The sequence below is a fragment of the Numenius arquata genome, chromosome 4, assembly GCF_964106895.1.
Source record: "Numenius arquata chromosome 4, bNumArq3.hap1.1, whole genome shotgun sequence".
Classification (NCBI taxonomy): Eukaryota; Metazoa; Chordata; class Aves; order Charadriiformes; family Scolopacidae; genus Numenius; species Numenius arquata.
Genome location: NC_133579.1, coordinates 73,237,429 through 73,252,554, shown reverse-complemented (window position 1 = coordinate 73,252,554; position 15,126 = coordinate 73,237,429). Strand labels below are relative to the sequence as shown.

At 44.9% G+C, this 15,126-nt stretch overlaps 1 protein-coding gene across 1 annotated transcript; it reads right to left on the bottom strand.

Annotated features, from left to right (window-relative positions):
- Positions 1–141: 141 nt before the first annotated feature.
- BLVRA (biliverdin reductase A) lies at positions 142–13,314 on the bottom strand. Its single transcript, XM_074146737.1, has 6 exons — positions 13,189–13,314; positions 11,317–11,436; positions 10,607–10,704; positions 9,111–9,218; positions 8,189–8,360; positions 142–1,970 (listed from the first exon to the last, which is right to left on the bottom strand). Exons 1-6 carry the CDS (start codon positions 13,305–13,307, stop codon positions 1,697–1,699), a joined length of 891 nt encoding a protein of 296 aa, XP_074002838.1. The 5' UTR covers positions 13,308–13,314; the 3' UTR covers positions 142–1,696.
- Positions 13,315–15,126: the final 1,812 nt, after the last annotated feature.

The window sequence follows — 15,126 nt, the reverse complement described above, 5'->3', positions numbered from 1 at the left end:
AAAGAACGCTCAGGAAGGTGTCCATTCGGGTGGACAAGGGCACAAATTTGCTGGCAACCCACATGGGCGTCAATCCATTGAAGTAAATAGGAGGTTTTTTGTCGATTTTAACAGAGAGTAGATTTTTTTTTTTTTTTTTTTAAATTGCATGCAGAATTCATTCACGTGTCAAGCTCCAGTTGCTCCTAAAATGCAACCGATCGGGAAAAAAAAATACACCGCCTTTCCTTCCCTATGTCAAACTAACTGAACTGTACCCAGCTTTTGAACGAACGCGGTTCACCTAAAGGAAGCCTTTCTTCCAGCAGTTATCGACTGGCTGCAATTATGTCCACATTCACAGCATTTAGGCTCCCTTATTAAAAATTGCTCAAGTGATAACCTAAAAAAAGAAAGGACGGTTCTGTGCTTCAAAGTGCGCAGACTGAAGTTTGCTGCTGTATTAATACAGCACCAGCAGATGCTGTGATTTGAAAATAAAAGGCAAAGAGAGGAATCATTAATAGTTTTGTGCACTGTTTAGGCTTTTCCTAAAAACTAAAATGTTTCTTTAGGGAAGCGATAACGCCGTCATACGTGACCGTGGAACTACTGTAAAATGCTAAAGGCCCATCCCCACAGGTGTCATACGCCATCGCTGCATGGCTATATTTGCAAATTGCTCCATTTTCTACAGTTCTAATTCTAATTTTATCACTATTTCTAATGAATTTCACTGTTTCCAGGAGCACATTAGGGTGGGTTTTTTTTTTTCCTTAAAGCCAGAACGTATCTTATTTTTAGCAGCGATCCATTCACATGCTGATTTAGATACAGAACACAAATGAAGGACAATAATACGCTGCTTCCAGTATGAAAAAAAGAAAATATTTACATTCAGTAGAAAGCAGGCAGGCAATCTGTTAGCTACTGTTGGAATCTCTGCTGGAAAAGAGATTTCTATGTTGGCACACGGCACCAGAGAAATTAAGTGAGTGAACTCAACATGGCATCTATCAAGAGACAAGATATTTCTTCTGTTCTGGTTTGATACCAATGTAGATTCTGTTTGAAGGCAGATGATTTCCAGTATGAAAAGAAAAAACAAACCCCAAAAAACCTACAAAAAAAACCCAAACCCCAAACGAAAAAACCCCTCCAACAAACAGGCACAACTACTAATCAGAGCAAACTCACAGTTCAGGGCACCTGGAAGAAAAGGTCAGGACTGTGGGGGCACAAGTTCTGCAGATCAAGCGAAGAGGTGGAAAACTCACCTAGAACTTCATCCTAGCTAATATTTCTAATGAATGATGAGATGCATCTCATTTTCAGACGTATCTGAATAGAGGGGGGAAAAAACAAACCCTCAGGAGGGAAAATCATGCCTAGTATTTGCAGTCCTGCAGGAGGTACTCTCAGGGACATTTCCAACTGAATGGAGTGGAAGCAACCACAGGAAGGCTTGCTGCTGCTGGGTTCCTATCTGCCTGGAAGGACGGCAATGTATCGGAGCAGGGTAATGCTGCTTTATTCTGGCACATGCCAGAAGGCACAGGGTATAGCCCAGGCTCTCCAGCCCACCCAGAGAGCCCAGGAGTCACAACTAGTGATAAAGAAGGTAATGAAACAGAAACAGCAACTGCTTGATGGCGACAGCGAGCTCTAGCCCTACAGCTTTCCCATCTGCCACGTTCCTCCTTCCCTAAGAGCAGTCTCAGGAACAGATTTTCTCTGGCTGTTCACAGTGCTGTTGGATCACATCAGCAAGGTCAAGACACCGCAAAATTCGCCATTTCTCAGCAGCCAGCTCCTCCTTGGATACCTGGCCCAGCAGTTTTTTAGCAAAGAGGTTCTGATCCTGCATGAAAAGGCCCACAGCAGACCTCGGGGCTTGAGGGAAGTTCTCCAGGCAACCACTTGTGAAACAGAAGTTGATTTTCTTTTCACGTCTCATCCCTGGTCCCCTTTCTTCAATCCAAGTCAGGGGTCTAGTGGGGAGGAGCAGAGAAAAAGAAAAGTATTTATGAAGAAATGGAATCAACAGTAATAGTTTACGCCTTTTTTCCTCAGCATTTACAGAAAACACCCTAGTAAATGCAGCATTTTTAAGTTTCAGTCATTGCATATTCAGGTAACATGTTCTGACCACCATGCCTTGTGGTTACAGAGTTGAACATCAGGTCAGAGTCTTAACTCTGCCACTGCTTCATGCCAGGACTTCCAGCACACCATCTAAGCTCTCTCCAGCTTTCTTTTCCCTCTGTACCAAGTGAAAGCAGCAGTGACCAGCCATCTCGCAGGGAAGAGGGAATTTTAATCCATTTGTTTGTAGACTCGGGTGGAAAGTGCAGTTAAACACCCAAATATCTTGTGCATGATTCACAGAATCACATGGGGTTGGAAGGGACCTCTGGAGATCATCTAGTCCAACCCCCCTGCCAAAGCAGGTCCACCCAGAGCAGGTCCCACAGGAACGTGTCCAGGCGGGTTTGGAATGTCTCCAGAGAAGGAGACTCCACCACCTCTCTGGGCAGCCTCTTCCAGGGCTCTGCCACCCTCAAAGTGAAGAAGTTCCTCCTCATGTTTAGGTGCAACTTCTTATATGCAAGTTTGTGCCCATTTCCTCGCAGTCACAGCTGTCAGTCACAGCTAAACTCACAAGGCCCTCAATGTCTGCTCATTTCTCCAGCAAGAATAATCATCGCTCAGATACGTGGTGATGACCCAGGTGCCACCGTGCAAGCTGAACACCACCCCTGTAGGATGGCTGGACAGACGGCAAGTTCACTCATGCGGACACTAACGTCCGTACTCTTTCTGAACTTTTCAAATACGTTTCTTTCTCTTTACTGGGAGCTCTGAGCTGATCCCAGAGATTAGAGCTGATCCCAGAGAGGGAGGGTCTGTTTACAAAGGCCTGCAGTGACAGGACGAGGGGCAATGGTTTTAAGTTGGAGAAGGGGAGATTTAGATTGGATATCAGGAAAAAGTTCTTTACCATGAGGGTGGTGGAGCACTGGAACAGGTTGCCCAGGGAGGTGGTTGAGGCCCCTTCCCTTGAGATATTCAAGGTGAAGCTCGACGAGGCCCTGGGCAACCTGGTCTAGTTGGGGGTGTCCCTGCTGACTGCGGGGAGGTCGGACTAGATGACCTTTGAAGGTCCCTTCCGGCCTGGACCAATCTATGAATTTATGAATCTATGAATTACACCAGAAGATGCCAATTTTGCCTGTTTCAGCTACACAGACTCTCAGGCAGGTCTTTCTTAATCAAAGTCCTGTCTTACGCCGATGTGATAGCCACAGCCTCCAGGTCAAGCGTCGGTGCCGCTGGCTATCAACTGGCATAGCTCACAGGTCCTTCCCTGACTTCCCAGCTCAGCTGAGGAAAAAGGAGCTATGGGAGGTGCTGCAGGTGTATCAACAGACTCCCAACACTGCAGATGTCTGCAGAGGCTTTGAGGAACGGTCCTCAACGCAGCCACAATCCTCCCTTCCTGCTCTTTTGTCAGCTGCCTAAACCGTGCCATTACCTTTCTGCAGCTCATTCATCAGCACTCACTACTGCCTGTGTTTAGAGGATGCACATTATTTTTCTTACTTGGTTATTGATGGCCTTTCCACAGTCCTTTATGGCCCACTTTAGCCTGCCACTCACAACTTATGAGGGCATCAATAGCGTGGAAGAATAAATTCTGTCTCCAAGTACTGCCCATTAAATCTTCGATATCATTAGATCCGGAATGAAAGCCCTTGTCAGTCTAGCCTGAACGTGTTCTGCAGGGCGTTCAGCTTAATGATTCCGCACCTCTCATCTTTTATGCTTTAGGATCCAGTTTCTACATTCAGATCATTGTAACAATTATTCTTTGCTCACCTGTACTGCCACACACACAGCCCCTACACATTAAGCGTGGCCAGATGAACCTGACTGAACAGAACAGAACAACTGGAGAAGAAAAAAAAAAAAAAAAAAAGAGGACTCAAATCCCAACCTGCAAAAATGCATCAAAAAAAAAAAATCCTCAGAAGACTAATAAATGCAAAGACACCGTACATTTTAGGAAGACCCAAGGCTACGTCCCGCTGCAGGCCAGAAGGGTGCTTGAGGGCCACATCACTCCGTGTTCTCTACGTTCTCATCCTCCTTCCCCGAGGGGCTGGCTATTGACCTGGGTCAGAGGCAGGCTGCTGAGCCAGCGGGGCTTTGCTCTGACTCGACAGAGCCGGTTCTATGTTCTTATGCCAGCAAACAGCAGCAGAAGGTTCGGGCCAGTTATTCCAAGCTGCTTTATCTCAGGTAGGCAGGTATGAAGAAACCACCGGGCAGGCACAGGCGAAGATCCCCACCATGTAATCCCATCCACAACACGAGCCAAAACAGGCAACGTCAATGCAGGACCACCTCCCTGGGGTGATCTAGAGCAGATGTACCCCAATGACCAAGCTCAGGTATACGTTGTCTTCTCCTCTAGCTTGGGGAAGCCGCTGAACCAGAAGCACAATCACACAGAGCGGGCAGAATTTAATCAAAATGATTAAAATGACTGATGTAGATCAGTGAGCAGGAAAATGTTGGGTTTACTAACACGTTCATCTTCTGTGATTGGATTTTTAGTTATTTTCCCAAAGAGAGGTTCATTTTACTTGACTGGTAACCAAAACATGTTAATTTTTAATTAACAACAACTTCTACGCTAAAATCAGTCCCTTTTTTTGCTATAAAGATACATATGCTGCAAGGCTGCCCTTTATTTAAGCAATTTTGTAGCTTAAGAGGCAGGTTTGTGTTTTACGTCAGAAAATCGTGAAGAGCTGCTGTTTTTTTTAATACATAATTTACCCATTTTCATTAAAGATTTGAATCAAAGTATTTTCTGGCTATGGATGTAGGTAGTTATTTATAAGTGTTAGCGTTACTCAGGAGCAACAAATGCAGCATTTTTGGTAGCTGAATAAAGCCACATTAAATACGTTGGACAGTTAAAGAATAAAAAGAAAGTTTAACCAAACACTAACAAACTACTTTTATACAGACTTTTTACAAAGCAAGCACTATCTGCAGTGAAGAAACCACCCTGGCTTTTTATGATCATTTTGTGTTTCCAGATTTTAGACTGATAGAGCTCTCCTAGTTACATCCTATTCAGAGACTGGAAGAGACTTCCTGCTTTTCCGATTCCCTCTTTCTTCAAATAATGAGTGGCCCTATCGGACTGCCCTAGTTTAATAAACCAAAATTAAGTGAACACTCTTCATACCTGCAAAAGAATTAAGCTGGTTTCATGCTCGAAAGAATTCTGGCTCCACCCAGCTTAATATTTTACGGAGCAATTTCTGCAGAAAGCATGTATTGCATGATTTTTTTATGGATGTTCAATTTGAAGGTTTTTTTTTTTTTTTAGACTTTGTAAGCTTAGATCTCAATACAAACATAATTTCAAACACTTATTGCCAGAATGCGTGTTCAGAAAGTGTCTTCAATTTCTTTTAAACCTCTTCCTTTTCACACTTTGAAAATGCCAATATTTTTTGTTTACCGTGCAATCGAAACGGGCTACCTTACCTCGGATGGGAATTAGACAATTAGGCTTTATCCCTAGTTAATGTCAAAAGAGACACTGCCCAAATCGTTCAGTTTTGACATTTACTGCCTCCAAGCTCTGTAATCCTGGGACAAGGAACTGCAGCCCCAAACCTTGCTGCCGGTGGAGGTTTGGCTTTTCCTGGATTGCCCGATGTTTTATCGCAGAGAGGCTGTCGGCTCCACTCTCTTGGAAACACATCAGAGGCAGAGGTCGTCCCTCAGATAGCTGGGCGTCAGGCGCTGACACACACCTCCCAAATCCACCCGCAGACAGAGGAGCAGCCGGCGCGGGCTGTAGCCTTTGCACAAATCCCTCCTGCTTAACAACCAGAGCACCGGCTGCCGCGTCCGGCACCTGCCGCGTTTTCCAAGGCGGAAAACAGGTTGAATTAACCCCGTTTCTCGAGGTTAGCGTATTCGTGTCTTTTGAAAAAGGATGAGATAGCTCCCAGGGAAGGCGCAGACCTTTCCCATCCTTCAGCAAGATAAAGGTTGGGCAAATTAAGAGCCCTAACCCCACCACCCTGACTGCCGGGCCGTAACTTCACTGGATGGAGAGTGGGCCAAATTCTCTACTGCTGTAACTCCACTGACGTCAATGGGGGAAGGTCAGCAGGAAATACGGCCCCGCCACCGAACAGAAGACAGGAACGCTATGTAACTTTCCAGTCGGCGTAAATTATCCCAGAGGCATAAAGCTGACTGTCCCCGAGGTCATTAAAACGCTCACGGTGACAAAACACTCGCCGACCCCTACGAATAGTGAGTAGTGGGCTAAGAAAAGCTGTTAGTGGTGTAGAGCAGGAAAAAAAAAACCCAGTAATCCTGAGGCGGTTCTGTGTCTAGCAAATATCATACATAGCAGCTAGGAACTACCTAGGACACAGGACAGCCAGGGAAGTGTTTAAGCCACCCGCTAGTTCCACCTGCTGGAATTAGTTCAAAATCTCACTCTATACAGATCTTTACAGCTACTCGTGTTACCGGCGAACTGCTAAGAGGGTAAACAGAGCTTGTATACGGAGTTCTGTCCTCTCACAACCACGTTTCAAAAGGAATTAGAAATGATGTTTTATTTAAAGAGAAGAGGAAGGTTGCTACGAGAAGATGCTAATCCCTCAATAAACTGCAGTGGGCTTTGTAGGACCAGCTGATAAAACGCTTAACTAACAGTGCGGTTAAACTACCACTTCAAATGAGCACTGATTATTCACTCCCCAAATAGCTAGTCCTTCAGATTATTACTTTTTAAACAATACACTTATCTGAAATTCTTAAAGAAGTAAGCATTCATGTTTGGGCTTTTTTTGCTTTTTTGTTTTGTGTTTTTTTTTTCATTTTAAGTGTTCCAGCAGTATACGTGCGCCAAAAAAAAGTGTAATTTATTACAAAGACATGCCAGAGTATTTTCCCATGGGGTCTAATTTTCCCTTGCTCTCCCCAGTCTTCTCATATGTCTCTTGTCATATGCCTATGAGGGGGTTATCTGGCTCAAATGCAGTGTGCACTATATGGAAAAACAGGAGTGAAGGGAAAGGGACAAATTGTTCCTTCACCATTCCTACCTCCTAGGAAACATATAGCGCTTGGGTAACTTCTCTATACCTCAATCACGTCAGACAATTCTCAAGTTGCACCTATAGCATGCAGTAAACTGTACTCATAAGTAACTTCAACCCAACTGAAAGGACTTGACCTCCATGCGGATGGCCCAGAATGACCAAACTGGAGTTTTCAGCAAAATACACTACCAGACTTTGGACTAAGTTGAGTACTCAATCCGCGGTATGAAACACTATTTGATAGCAAGGCTGCTGTTATCATATAGTAAAAGGGAGATCAAACTCAGTATTATAAAATGCATCACCAAAAGAGTTTTCTGCAAGAAAGTCACAGTGCAATGATTGGAAAAAATGACAAGCAATCCTGGCTGCTGGATTCTGACACGCTCATGCAACAAAAGCAAAAAGACAAGAAATGGGAGACAGACTGATGTCCTACTCAGGAAAAATCAAAGAAACTTCAGGACTGTGGAGCAGGCATTAGTCAAGAGCAAATTTTGCACATTGGCCTTTAGGTAGTTCATTATACCTCTGCTCGAAATGTGCAATTTTATGTTAACCTCCAGCTAGTACTACATATTAGCACAAGCATTATAGTGCTATAAGCTAAGTGTTATGGCTACTGCATTACCTTTTCAAACAGTCATATATTTTCAACCTTTAAAGAAAGGTTAGCCTTCAACATACAACCAGAATGTCTGATGCTAAACAATAAATAACCTGCTTCTGCTAAACAAAAAATAACCTGCTTCTGAATAATTTTTCTGAGTGCAAGAGAAGGGTCTTTCAGTCTTGGGCATCGTAAAATGCATTATGGGCCCATTCCTGCATTTAGACATCAGAAAAGAGCTATTCAAACCTGCCCCTCAGCAGACATTGTTTGGTGGTGTCTCTTTTTACGGTGATTACTATAAAAAGCACTGTAAGGTCTGTTTCTCTTGTACACTTTCACGCCAGCATCCACCCATTCTGTTTGCACAAGAGGAAGAAAGGATGCAGAACTCCTGCGGCCGATACCCAAGCAGCCTGGCTCCCCTGCTGCCATGGCCATTACTCACTTCTTGTTTGCCGTCTGAAAGTGAACAGTCATTCTGGAATAATTCTTATCCTTCTGCTTTTCTCTGGTGGCAGAGGTAACAGTGAGGTCTCCAAAGAGGTCAATCAGCCAAGTCAGTCGGGCAATTCCACTGAAAGCTGGGAATCCGGTTTTGTTTTCATCGAGGACGCTACCTGGTGCAAGAGCAACAAAAAGTCTTGAGAAATGGGAAAGAGAATGAAGTCCTTCGCATAGGAAAGGCTGAAGAAACTGCAGTGTTGCAGGCTTAGAGACCAAGGTGTAGAAAGGCCAGGAGTGGATGGACCGAGTGGGAAAGTCAACAAATACGATCAACCTTGAAATGGATCAGTTGGTGAGCTATGACAGAGAAGGCTGCACAAAGTGCATATACAAGAAACCCTTCAGGACATGTTGAAGACAGGAGGGTGTATGTGGATTCAGCAAGGGAATAAAGCAGGGAGGAAACAATGGCCAAAAATCTCTCTCAGCTCTTCTGGGGCAAATACCAGTACAGAAGACTAAAAATACCCAACTAGAAATTGGGACACTTCCTTAGAGCTCATCCTCTTCTCCGAGACCAATATGAAAGAGAAAGAGAAACCAAAGCGCAGAAGGGATGAAGATGTGCTCTCCTCTCTAAACAACAAGGCATGGGCTTGCTTTCTTCACCAGACGGCAGAAAGAGACTAGCAAAGCAACACCCCATAGAAGACAACTGTTAAGGCAAAGGTGTATTCCAGATAGCTCTCGTATTTCATGGAAATATCCATGGAAATCCATGGAAATACCCAGAACTGATACCCATGTCTCTGGTCAGTTTATAGACTCATCTAAAAGGACTGGATGAAGCCTGGAAGGACTGGCATCCCCGTGAAGCAGGCAGACAAATCCAGATGGACTTCCATTTCCTCACAGCTACTGACCTGTGAAATGGAGCGTTCCCTTCACCAGGTCTTTCCCAGCCACCTCTTTTTTCAGCTGCTTGTACTCTTCAGTCAGAAGTTCAATGTGCTCCACATGGAGGACTTTATCTGCCATTAAAAAACCAAAACCAAAACCCACCATAAATCAGGACAGATTACATAAGAGCTTTCTGCATGAATCAAAATCTCATCCAAGCAGTAAAGGGTTCACCAGCCGCCAGTGGGAACCTACTTAGAAACGTTCTCATGCACGGCTGGCAAAATGTCAGGAAGAAAACCAAACATGGGCCCTGCGCTGAGGCATTAATCTGGGTTAAGGATTTTCAGGAGACAACAAATACAGAGACTACAGGAACAGTAGCCACTATGTTTAACAGAAACTCCGCAATGAAACCCAACACCCAACTAAGGCTGAAACATTAGTCTTCAAAGTAAAAGACGGATTAATTCTTGGCCTCTTTCCCCCCCACATTTCCTTGTTTTGCATTTTTTCTCGCAGGGTAGCCGGAAAGAAAAAGGAGGAGGAAAAAACAGCATAGTACTCGGACACAGATTGTAACAATATGTTAAGGAGTACCTCCCTCCATTGCAATTAATTGGGCTGCTCTGGAATAGAAGCTATCCCATACATGTTGAACGTGGCCCTCATTCAAAATGTGTTCTCCTGGAATGTTTCCAGGAGAGTCAATTCAGGCTGCTGACAGTAACCGTTGCTGCTTTGAGAGAAGAGGCATAAATTCTGCTCAATGGGAAGCCATTTGGTTAGCAACAAGGCAGTAAGTGGTGTGGGCACAGGGAAACAGCAAAGCAGAAATCCTATACCTCCGGCGCTTTAGGACAAAAGCCACAAAGGACGTTTTTAAGAAGCGGTGGTATAAATAGTGCAGCTTGTCCAAACGGTTTGCACTCCGCTCCTGCCCAGCTCTGTTCTTTTCCTTGCAGCCCCATACATCCTCACTGGCCTCGGCTGAACTGCCAGCTTCTGACCCTTGGCACCGGAGGGATGGGACCACACACCTTCCAGAAATAAAGAGATTTTGCTCGGAGACAAGCTGCCTTTCAGACGGGGATTCCGTTCTGGCCTACAATAGCATGAGCAGCTGTGTGTGACCAGCACATCACAAACACTAGAAGGTACGGGAGCCGTTTCCAGTTCTATTTTCAGGGACAGAGAGGACAGGGAGGTGCAATGGCTGCACTCAAAAGTGCTTAATATCACTGTGACAGAAGTTTCCTTCTCTAACTGCATTCTTAGTGTCACAAGAGGAGACCAGGGCTTTTCTGAGGGGAAACGTACCTCACTCTTCGCACTGACGTGTGTGTTTATTTCCCCATCGGCACACATCTTAAATCCTAGATTGACACGTCTCTGAGACAGGCAATACTCCCTCGTACGTCATCATTAATAGTAGACTGGAGTCCTGCCTTGGAGTTTGATGCCTTTGGTGCTACCCAACAAGTAATACTGTTTACACTCTCGAGAACAAATGCGTTACCTTTCTGCTCAGCCATCTCCCAGAGCTCATGGGCCGCCTTAGCAGACAAAGCCATGGGGTACTCAACGAGGACATGTTTCCCAGCTTCTAAAAACATTCTGAAAGGGATAGGAGATCAGTCTTTAAAAAGTGTATCATCATAATCATCTCTCTCCCGCAGGCAGCCCCATCCGGAGAAACGCACAACATGGGGTAAAAGAAATAAACAGCAACTTTCCTAGCAAGGATGGTGTGGTGGCTATATCACACATTTAAACACCAGGAGAGCTGGGTTTTAATTCTCCTTTTTTCCACAGAGTTCCCTCACTCACCTACAGCAAGTCACTAAAAGGCCACAGCATCGAGCACTGCAATTTCTAACTTCCAGACGCTCGAGTGGCTGGAGTGTGGCAATGGAGGGCCCTTCTCTAATAATCCGTGAGGAAAGGCTTTGAATCCTGTTTTAAACTGCTTGTCCATCAAACACAGGTAAGCAATTGGAACTACTTGGGAAATGAATCCATCCTAAATCCTACTCTCTTCCAGGGCTTATTGGGTGCTCTAGGGAACTCGCTGTTATTTATTTTGGGCTTCTAGTCTGGAAGTCTCTCCTCCAGTGTCCACATCCTCCCCTGCAACAGCTTTATACAGCTCCCCTATGCTTCTAGATTGCAGGGGAAAGGGTGGGAAAAGGGGAAAAAAAAAACCAAAAAACAAAACTCTCAAAATACCTGATGGTTTCTTCATGGCTTCTGTTCTCTGTGCTGATGAAGGCTGCCTGTATCTCTTTGCTTCTTAGAGCATCTTCCAGGCTAATCTGCTTGGCCTCGTTAATATTGCCAAAACTTCTCCTGCATATTTAGCACAAATACAACCAGAGGATAACCATCACAGTCCATTCTTCCCAACTGTATGCTGTGCAGCAGCACTTAGAAATTGTTCCCCCGGACCGCTGTCTCAACGAGTTCCACCAGGGCAGAACAAAGGCAGCCTGTGATCCAGGAAGGGCAGGAGCACTTCCACACAGCCGTGGAGCGCACCAAAGAACAAAACAGATGGGTCAGCGTGTAGGTGGTGGTATCAGCACAGAAACTGCCCTGCTATTGAAGTGTAAAGTGGGGTTTGGTTTTAGTGTGGGGTTTGTTTTTTGTTGGGTTTTTTTGTTTGTTTTTTTTTTTTTTTTTAATAAGCATTCCTACAAAAGATCCATTTTACAAGAGTGACTTGAAAGAGGACAGCGGTCTTATGGGAGAACTTCTCCCCAGAGTGCTGGACAACACGGGCAAAAAGCACTTGAGTTGGCAGGGACACATGCAACTACAACACATACAGACAAGGAGGAGAGGGATAAAGCAGACGCATGGTTATGATGGCTCTATCCCGCAACACACACACACACCATGTCAGTGCTAAGGAGAAGGCTCTCTTGGCCACCACCCTGCACACATCACCCGAAAAATGAAACACACACACTCCCCTGTGTAGTAAAGACTGGAGTAGACACCTCGACAGTGTTAGGTGACAGAGGGCAGAAGGGTGGGCCACGAGCAGGACTTGAAAGCAAAGACTGGTCATGTCTGTGTGTCACTGGGATGCAAAGAGCAAGGCAAGATCTCCAAGCATGCCGTCTGTGAACTGTGCATTTCAACAGCACTGTTTCTCAGTGGAAATCCTATCTTTAGTGTTTTTCAAGGCTAGCTAGTCGTAGCACTAGCAAAGGAAGCAGGGAACCAGGAGTGTATTTGGCAGGGACATAAACTGGATGACCTAATGGGTCCTTTCAGTCTCAAACAACCCTGACTGCATGATTTAAATATAGTTGGAAAATATATTCGCAGTCTGAGATCCATACACGTACTGCCTATCTATTTAAAACCTTTATGCTCCGCTGTTATGGGGCAGAGAGTCTAACAGGAATGCTCAGAGGGAGGAACACACTACATTTCCACAGCTCCAAGCTGGTGAGAAAAACTCTTGCTCTCTAAGAGGCAACCTTACTTGATGTACTAAATTATGGGATTTTCTTTAAAGACATCTACAGGTTCAGTGCCTGGTTAAAAAAAAATAAAAAATAGAATTTTATGATGAAGTTGCAGCATCAGGTGCGTTACAACATGTTTTTGTAAAAAAACCCACTTTTTAAAACTCTGTAAAACTTCTTATGTTTTTTAAGCGTTTCTATAAACGTCATGCAGACATTAGCTCATTAGCATAATTATTGTCCCTACCATCCTAAACCTCCAGGAAATTTCAGTCAGACAGAATTGCATTTCTTTTTATCACACGGATCCTGCAGTGAGAATGTCTCTCATTCTCTCGCTTTTATTTTAGTCATTTCTGCAAGGTATCTCACCGAGGTAACCTATTTGTTCCCTCTTGCAAAGCTTCCTGTGCTCATTTCCTAGCTGCCACTCAAAATGACAGCCATATTTGCATAAACTTTCCCTTCTCAGACAGCCTTAATTATAAGAGAAATATAAAACTTTGGATATTCATCCCCTACCCCCCTCAAACAATAGTCCCCCACAGGGAAAGACACGTGCATCAGAAGAAAGAAACATTTGCAATACCCATATTAAACACACTAAGATGAAATTTCTAACCTGGATACAAATCCAAGGAGTTTCAGGTGCTCAGAAGGGCTAGAAGGCATCGGATTCATCAAATCTCGGATCCGTGCTAAGCCAGCAATTCCAACTCCAACCACAACGGTCCCAAACATTTTGTTAATGTGACTAAAAGAAGAAAAAGAAAAAGGAACATTTTTTTTCTTTTAGCAAGAAGAGGAGCAGCTGGGAGGGGAGGTGGGAGGATGGATTACTCTTGAACTCTGCTTTCATAGAGCCAAACCTTATTCAGATGTCAGCAACCAGCTAAGAGAGATGTGATGCTATAGGCTACAGAGCTCGCTCGCATCCCATTGAAACGTGGTCAAGCGGTTCAGCCCCTCAGAGGACTGGGTCTTGAGACTTGTATTTAACAGCTATTATATCACAGCTCTGGCACAAAGTTCTTCCTTCCCGTGAATAGAAGGCAGACTTCAAAAAAGTGAGACGCTCCTCTATTTATATCGCCGCTTCCAGGCTGGAAAGGAGCCAAAAAGGTTCTGCAAGCCCAGCAGAGCTTTATATAAACCCCGCTGACTTCCTGAGCGTCTGCAGCACAGCCTGCCCCGAGCTGCCACAGGGACACTCGCCGGGCACGGCAGCGTAGCCGGAATACTTTGGAACAGGAAGCAAAGAGCACCTTTGCCTCCCCCATGCGAACCTCTGGCACGTCCGACAATATCCAGACGCGATCAACCCTCTGATAATTTGGTCCAAGATGCTTACTTGGTATTTCCATTTCCACGCACGAAGCAAGCTCTGCCATCTCTTTAATGACAAGCAGACACGTCCTCGAGATTTACATCCCCCAAAAGGACATCCCTGCCACAATTGCATCATATGGAGGCCGAGCCAGGTATTTCTCTCTCTGGCCGGGCTGCTGGGCCACCGGCAATAAATTCTCCTGTTGGTTTTATGATTTGCCATTGATTTGCGGAAGCACTGAGCACCTAGTGTAACCTTTCAAACCTGCACTGTTCCCCAACCTCAAGGACTAGCAACACTTTCTACAGTAATTTTTAAGATTTACAGGAAAAGAGAGCTAGGAACCAAGCCGAGTCAGCCCCTCTGCATTTTTTGTTACTTCCATCCTGCCACAGCATCCCTTCAAACTCTTATTTCTTCTGTTTCGGTGCTCTTCCTGCCACTGCCAATGCCTTCACCCAAGTGAACTCTTCCAATCACTTCTACTTCCTGGCTGCAACCCGTCAAATCCTTCCGAGACTTAAATGGATAAACAGACAACCCCACTTCTTCACTCCTCCTTGGACAACCCCACTTCACTCCTCCTTGTGACTCGTGTCTGACAGGATGGCAGTGCAGCAGCACAGCCGCGAGTGACTGCTCGGACAGAGCTAGAGGTTGAAACCTGCTAAGAAATTACCTCAACTGGCACAAAGGAAAAACAAAATCAAAGAAAGCCCCTTCTCCAATTACATGCCGTGCCTGGATTTTGTTTTTCTATAAGCTCCTACCTACGTATATATTCCTGCTGGTGCTGAACTCTGCTAACTTTATATGTGCCAAACGGGTACAAAGGTAAAACACAGTGCTGTCTTTAATATAAAAGAAGAAATGAGTGATACTGGAAGATTTCTCTAGGGGGACTACAGTGACATTTCATTACCAAATATTTGAGCTATAACGTGATGACATTGGTCACCTGGGGAGAGAGATGCATAGGGCTGAAGCGGAGAGAGGGGGAAAGGAGGGTAACATAACCACACAACCCATTTTCAGTTCCACCCGCAGGCAGAGTCCTGGGCTGGGCTCTCAGTCACACTCGCTTTCTCTACGGCCAAAGAAAAAAGAGACTTGAGACTTGCAGAATGATCTCAGTTGGAATGAACCCCTGGAGGTCACCCAATCCAAACCCCACTCAGCTGCACCAGAGACATGCCGAGCTCCAACTGTCCCCACAGATGGGAATCTGGC

Coding starts and splice junctions, on each gene's coding strand:
- BLVRA (XM_074146737.1), bottom strand. CDS start 13,307: ATGTTTGGGACCGTTGTGGTTGGAGTTGGAATTGCTGGCTTAGCACGG. Junction 9,219..10,606: donor GGAGATGGCTGAGCAGAAAG/GTAACGCATTTG, acceptor TTTTAATGGCAG/ATAAAGTCCTCCATGTGGAG. Junction 8,361..9,110: donor GGGAACGCTCCATTTCACAG/GTCAGTAGCTGT, acceptor CTCTTGCACCAG/GTAGCGTCCTCGATGAAAAC.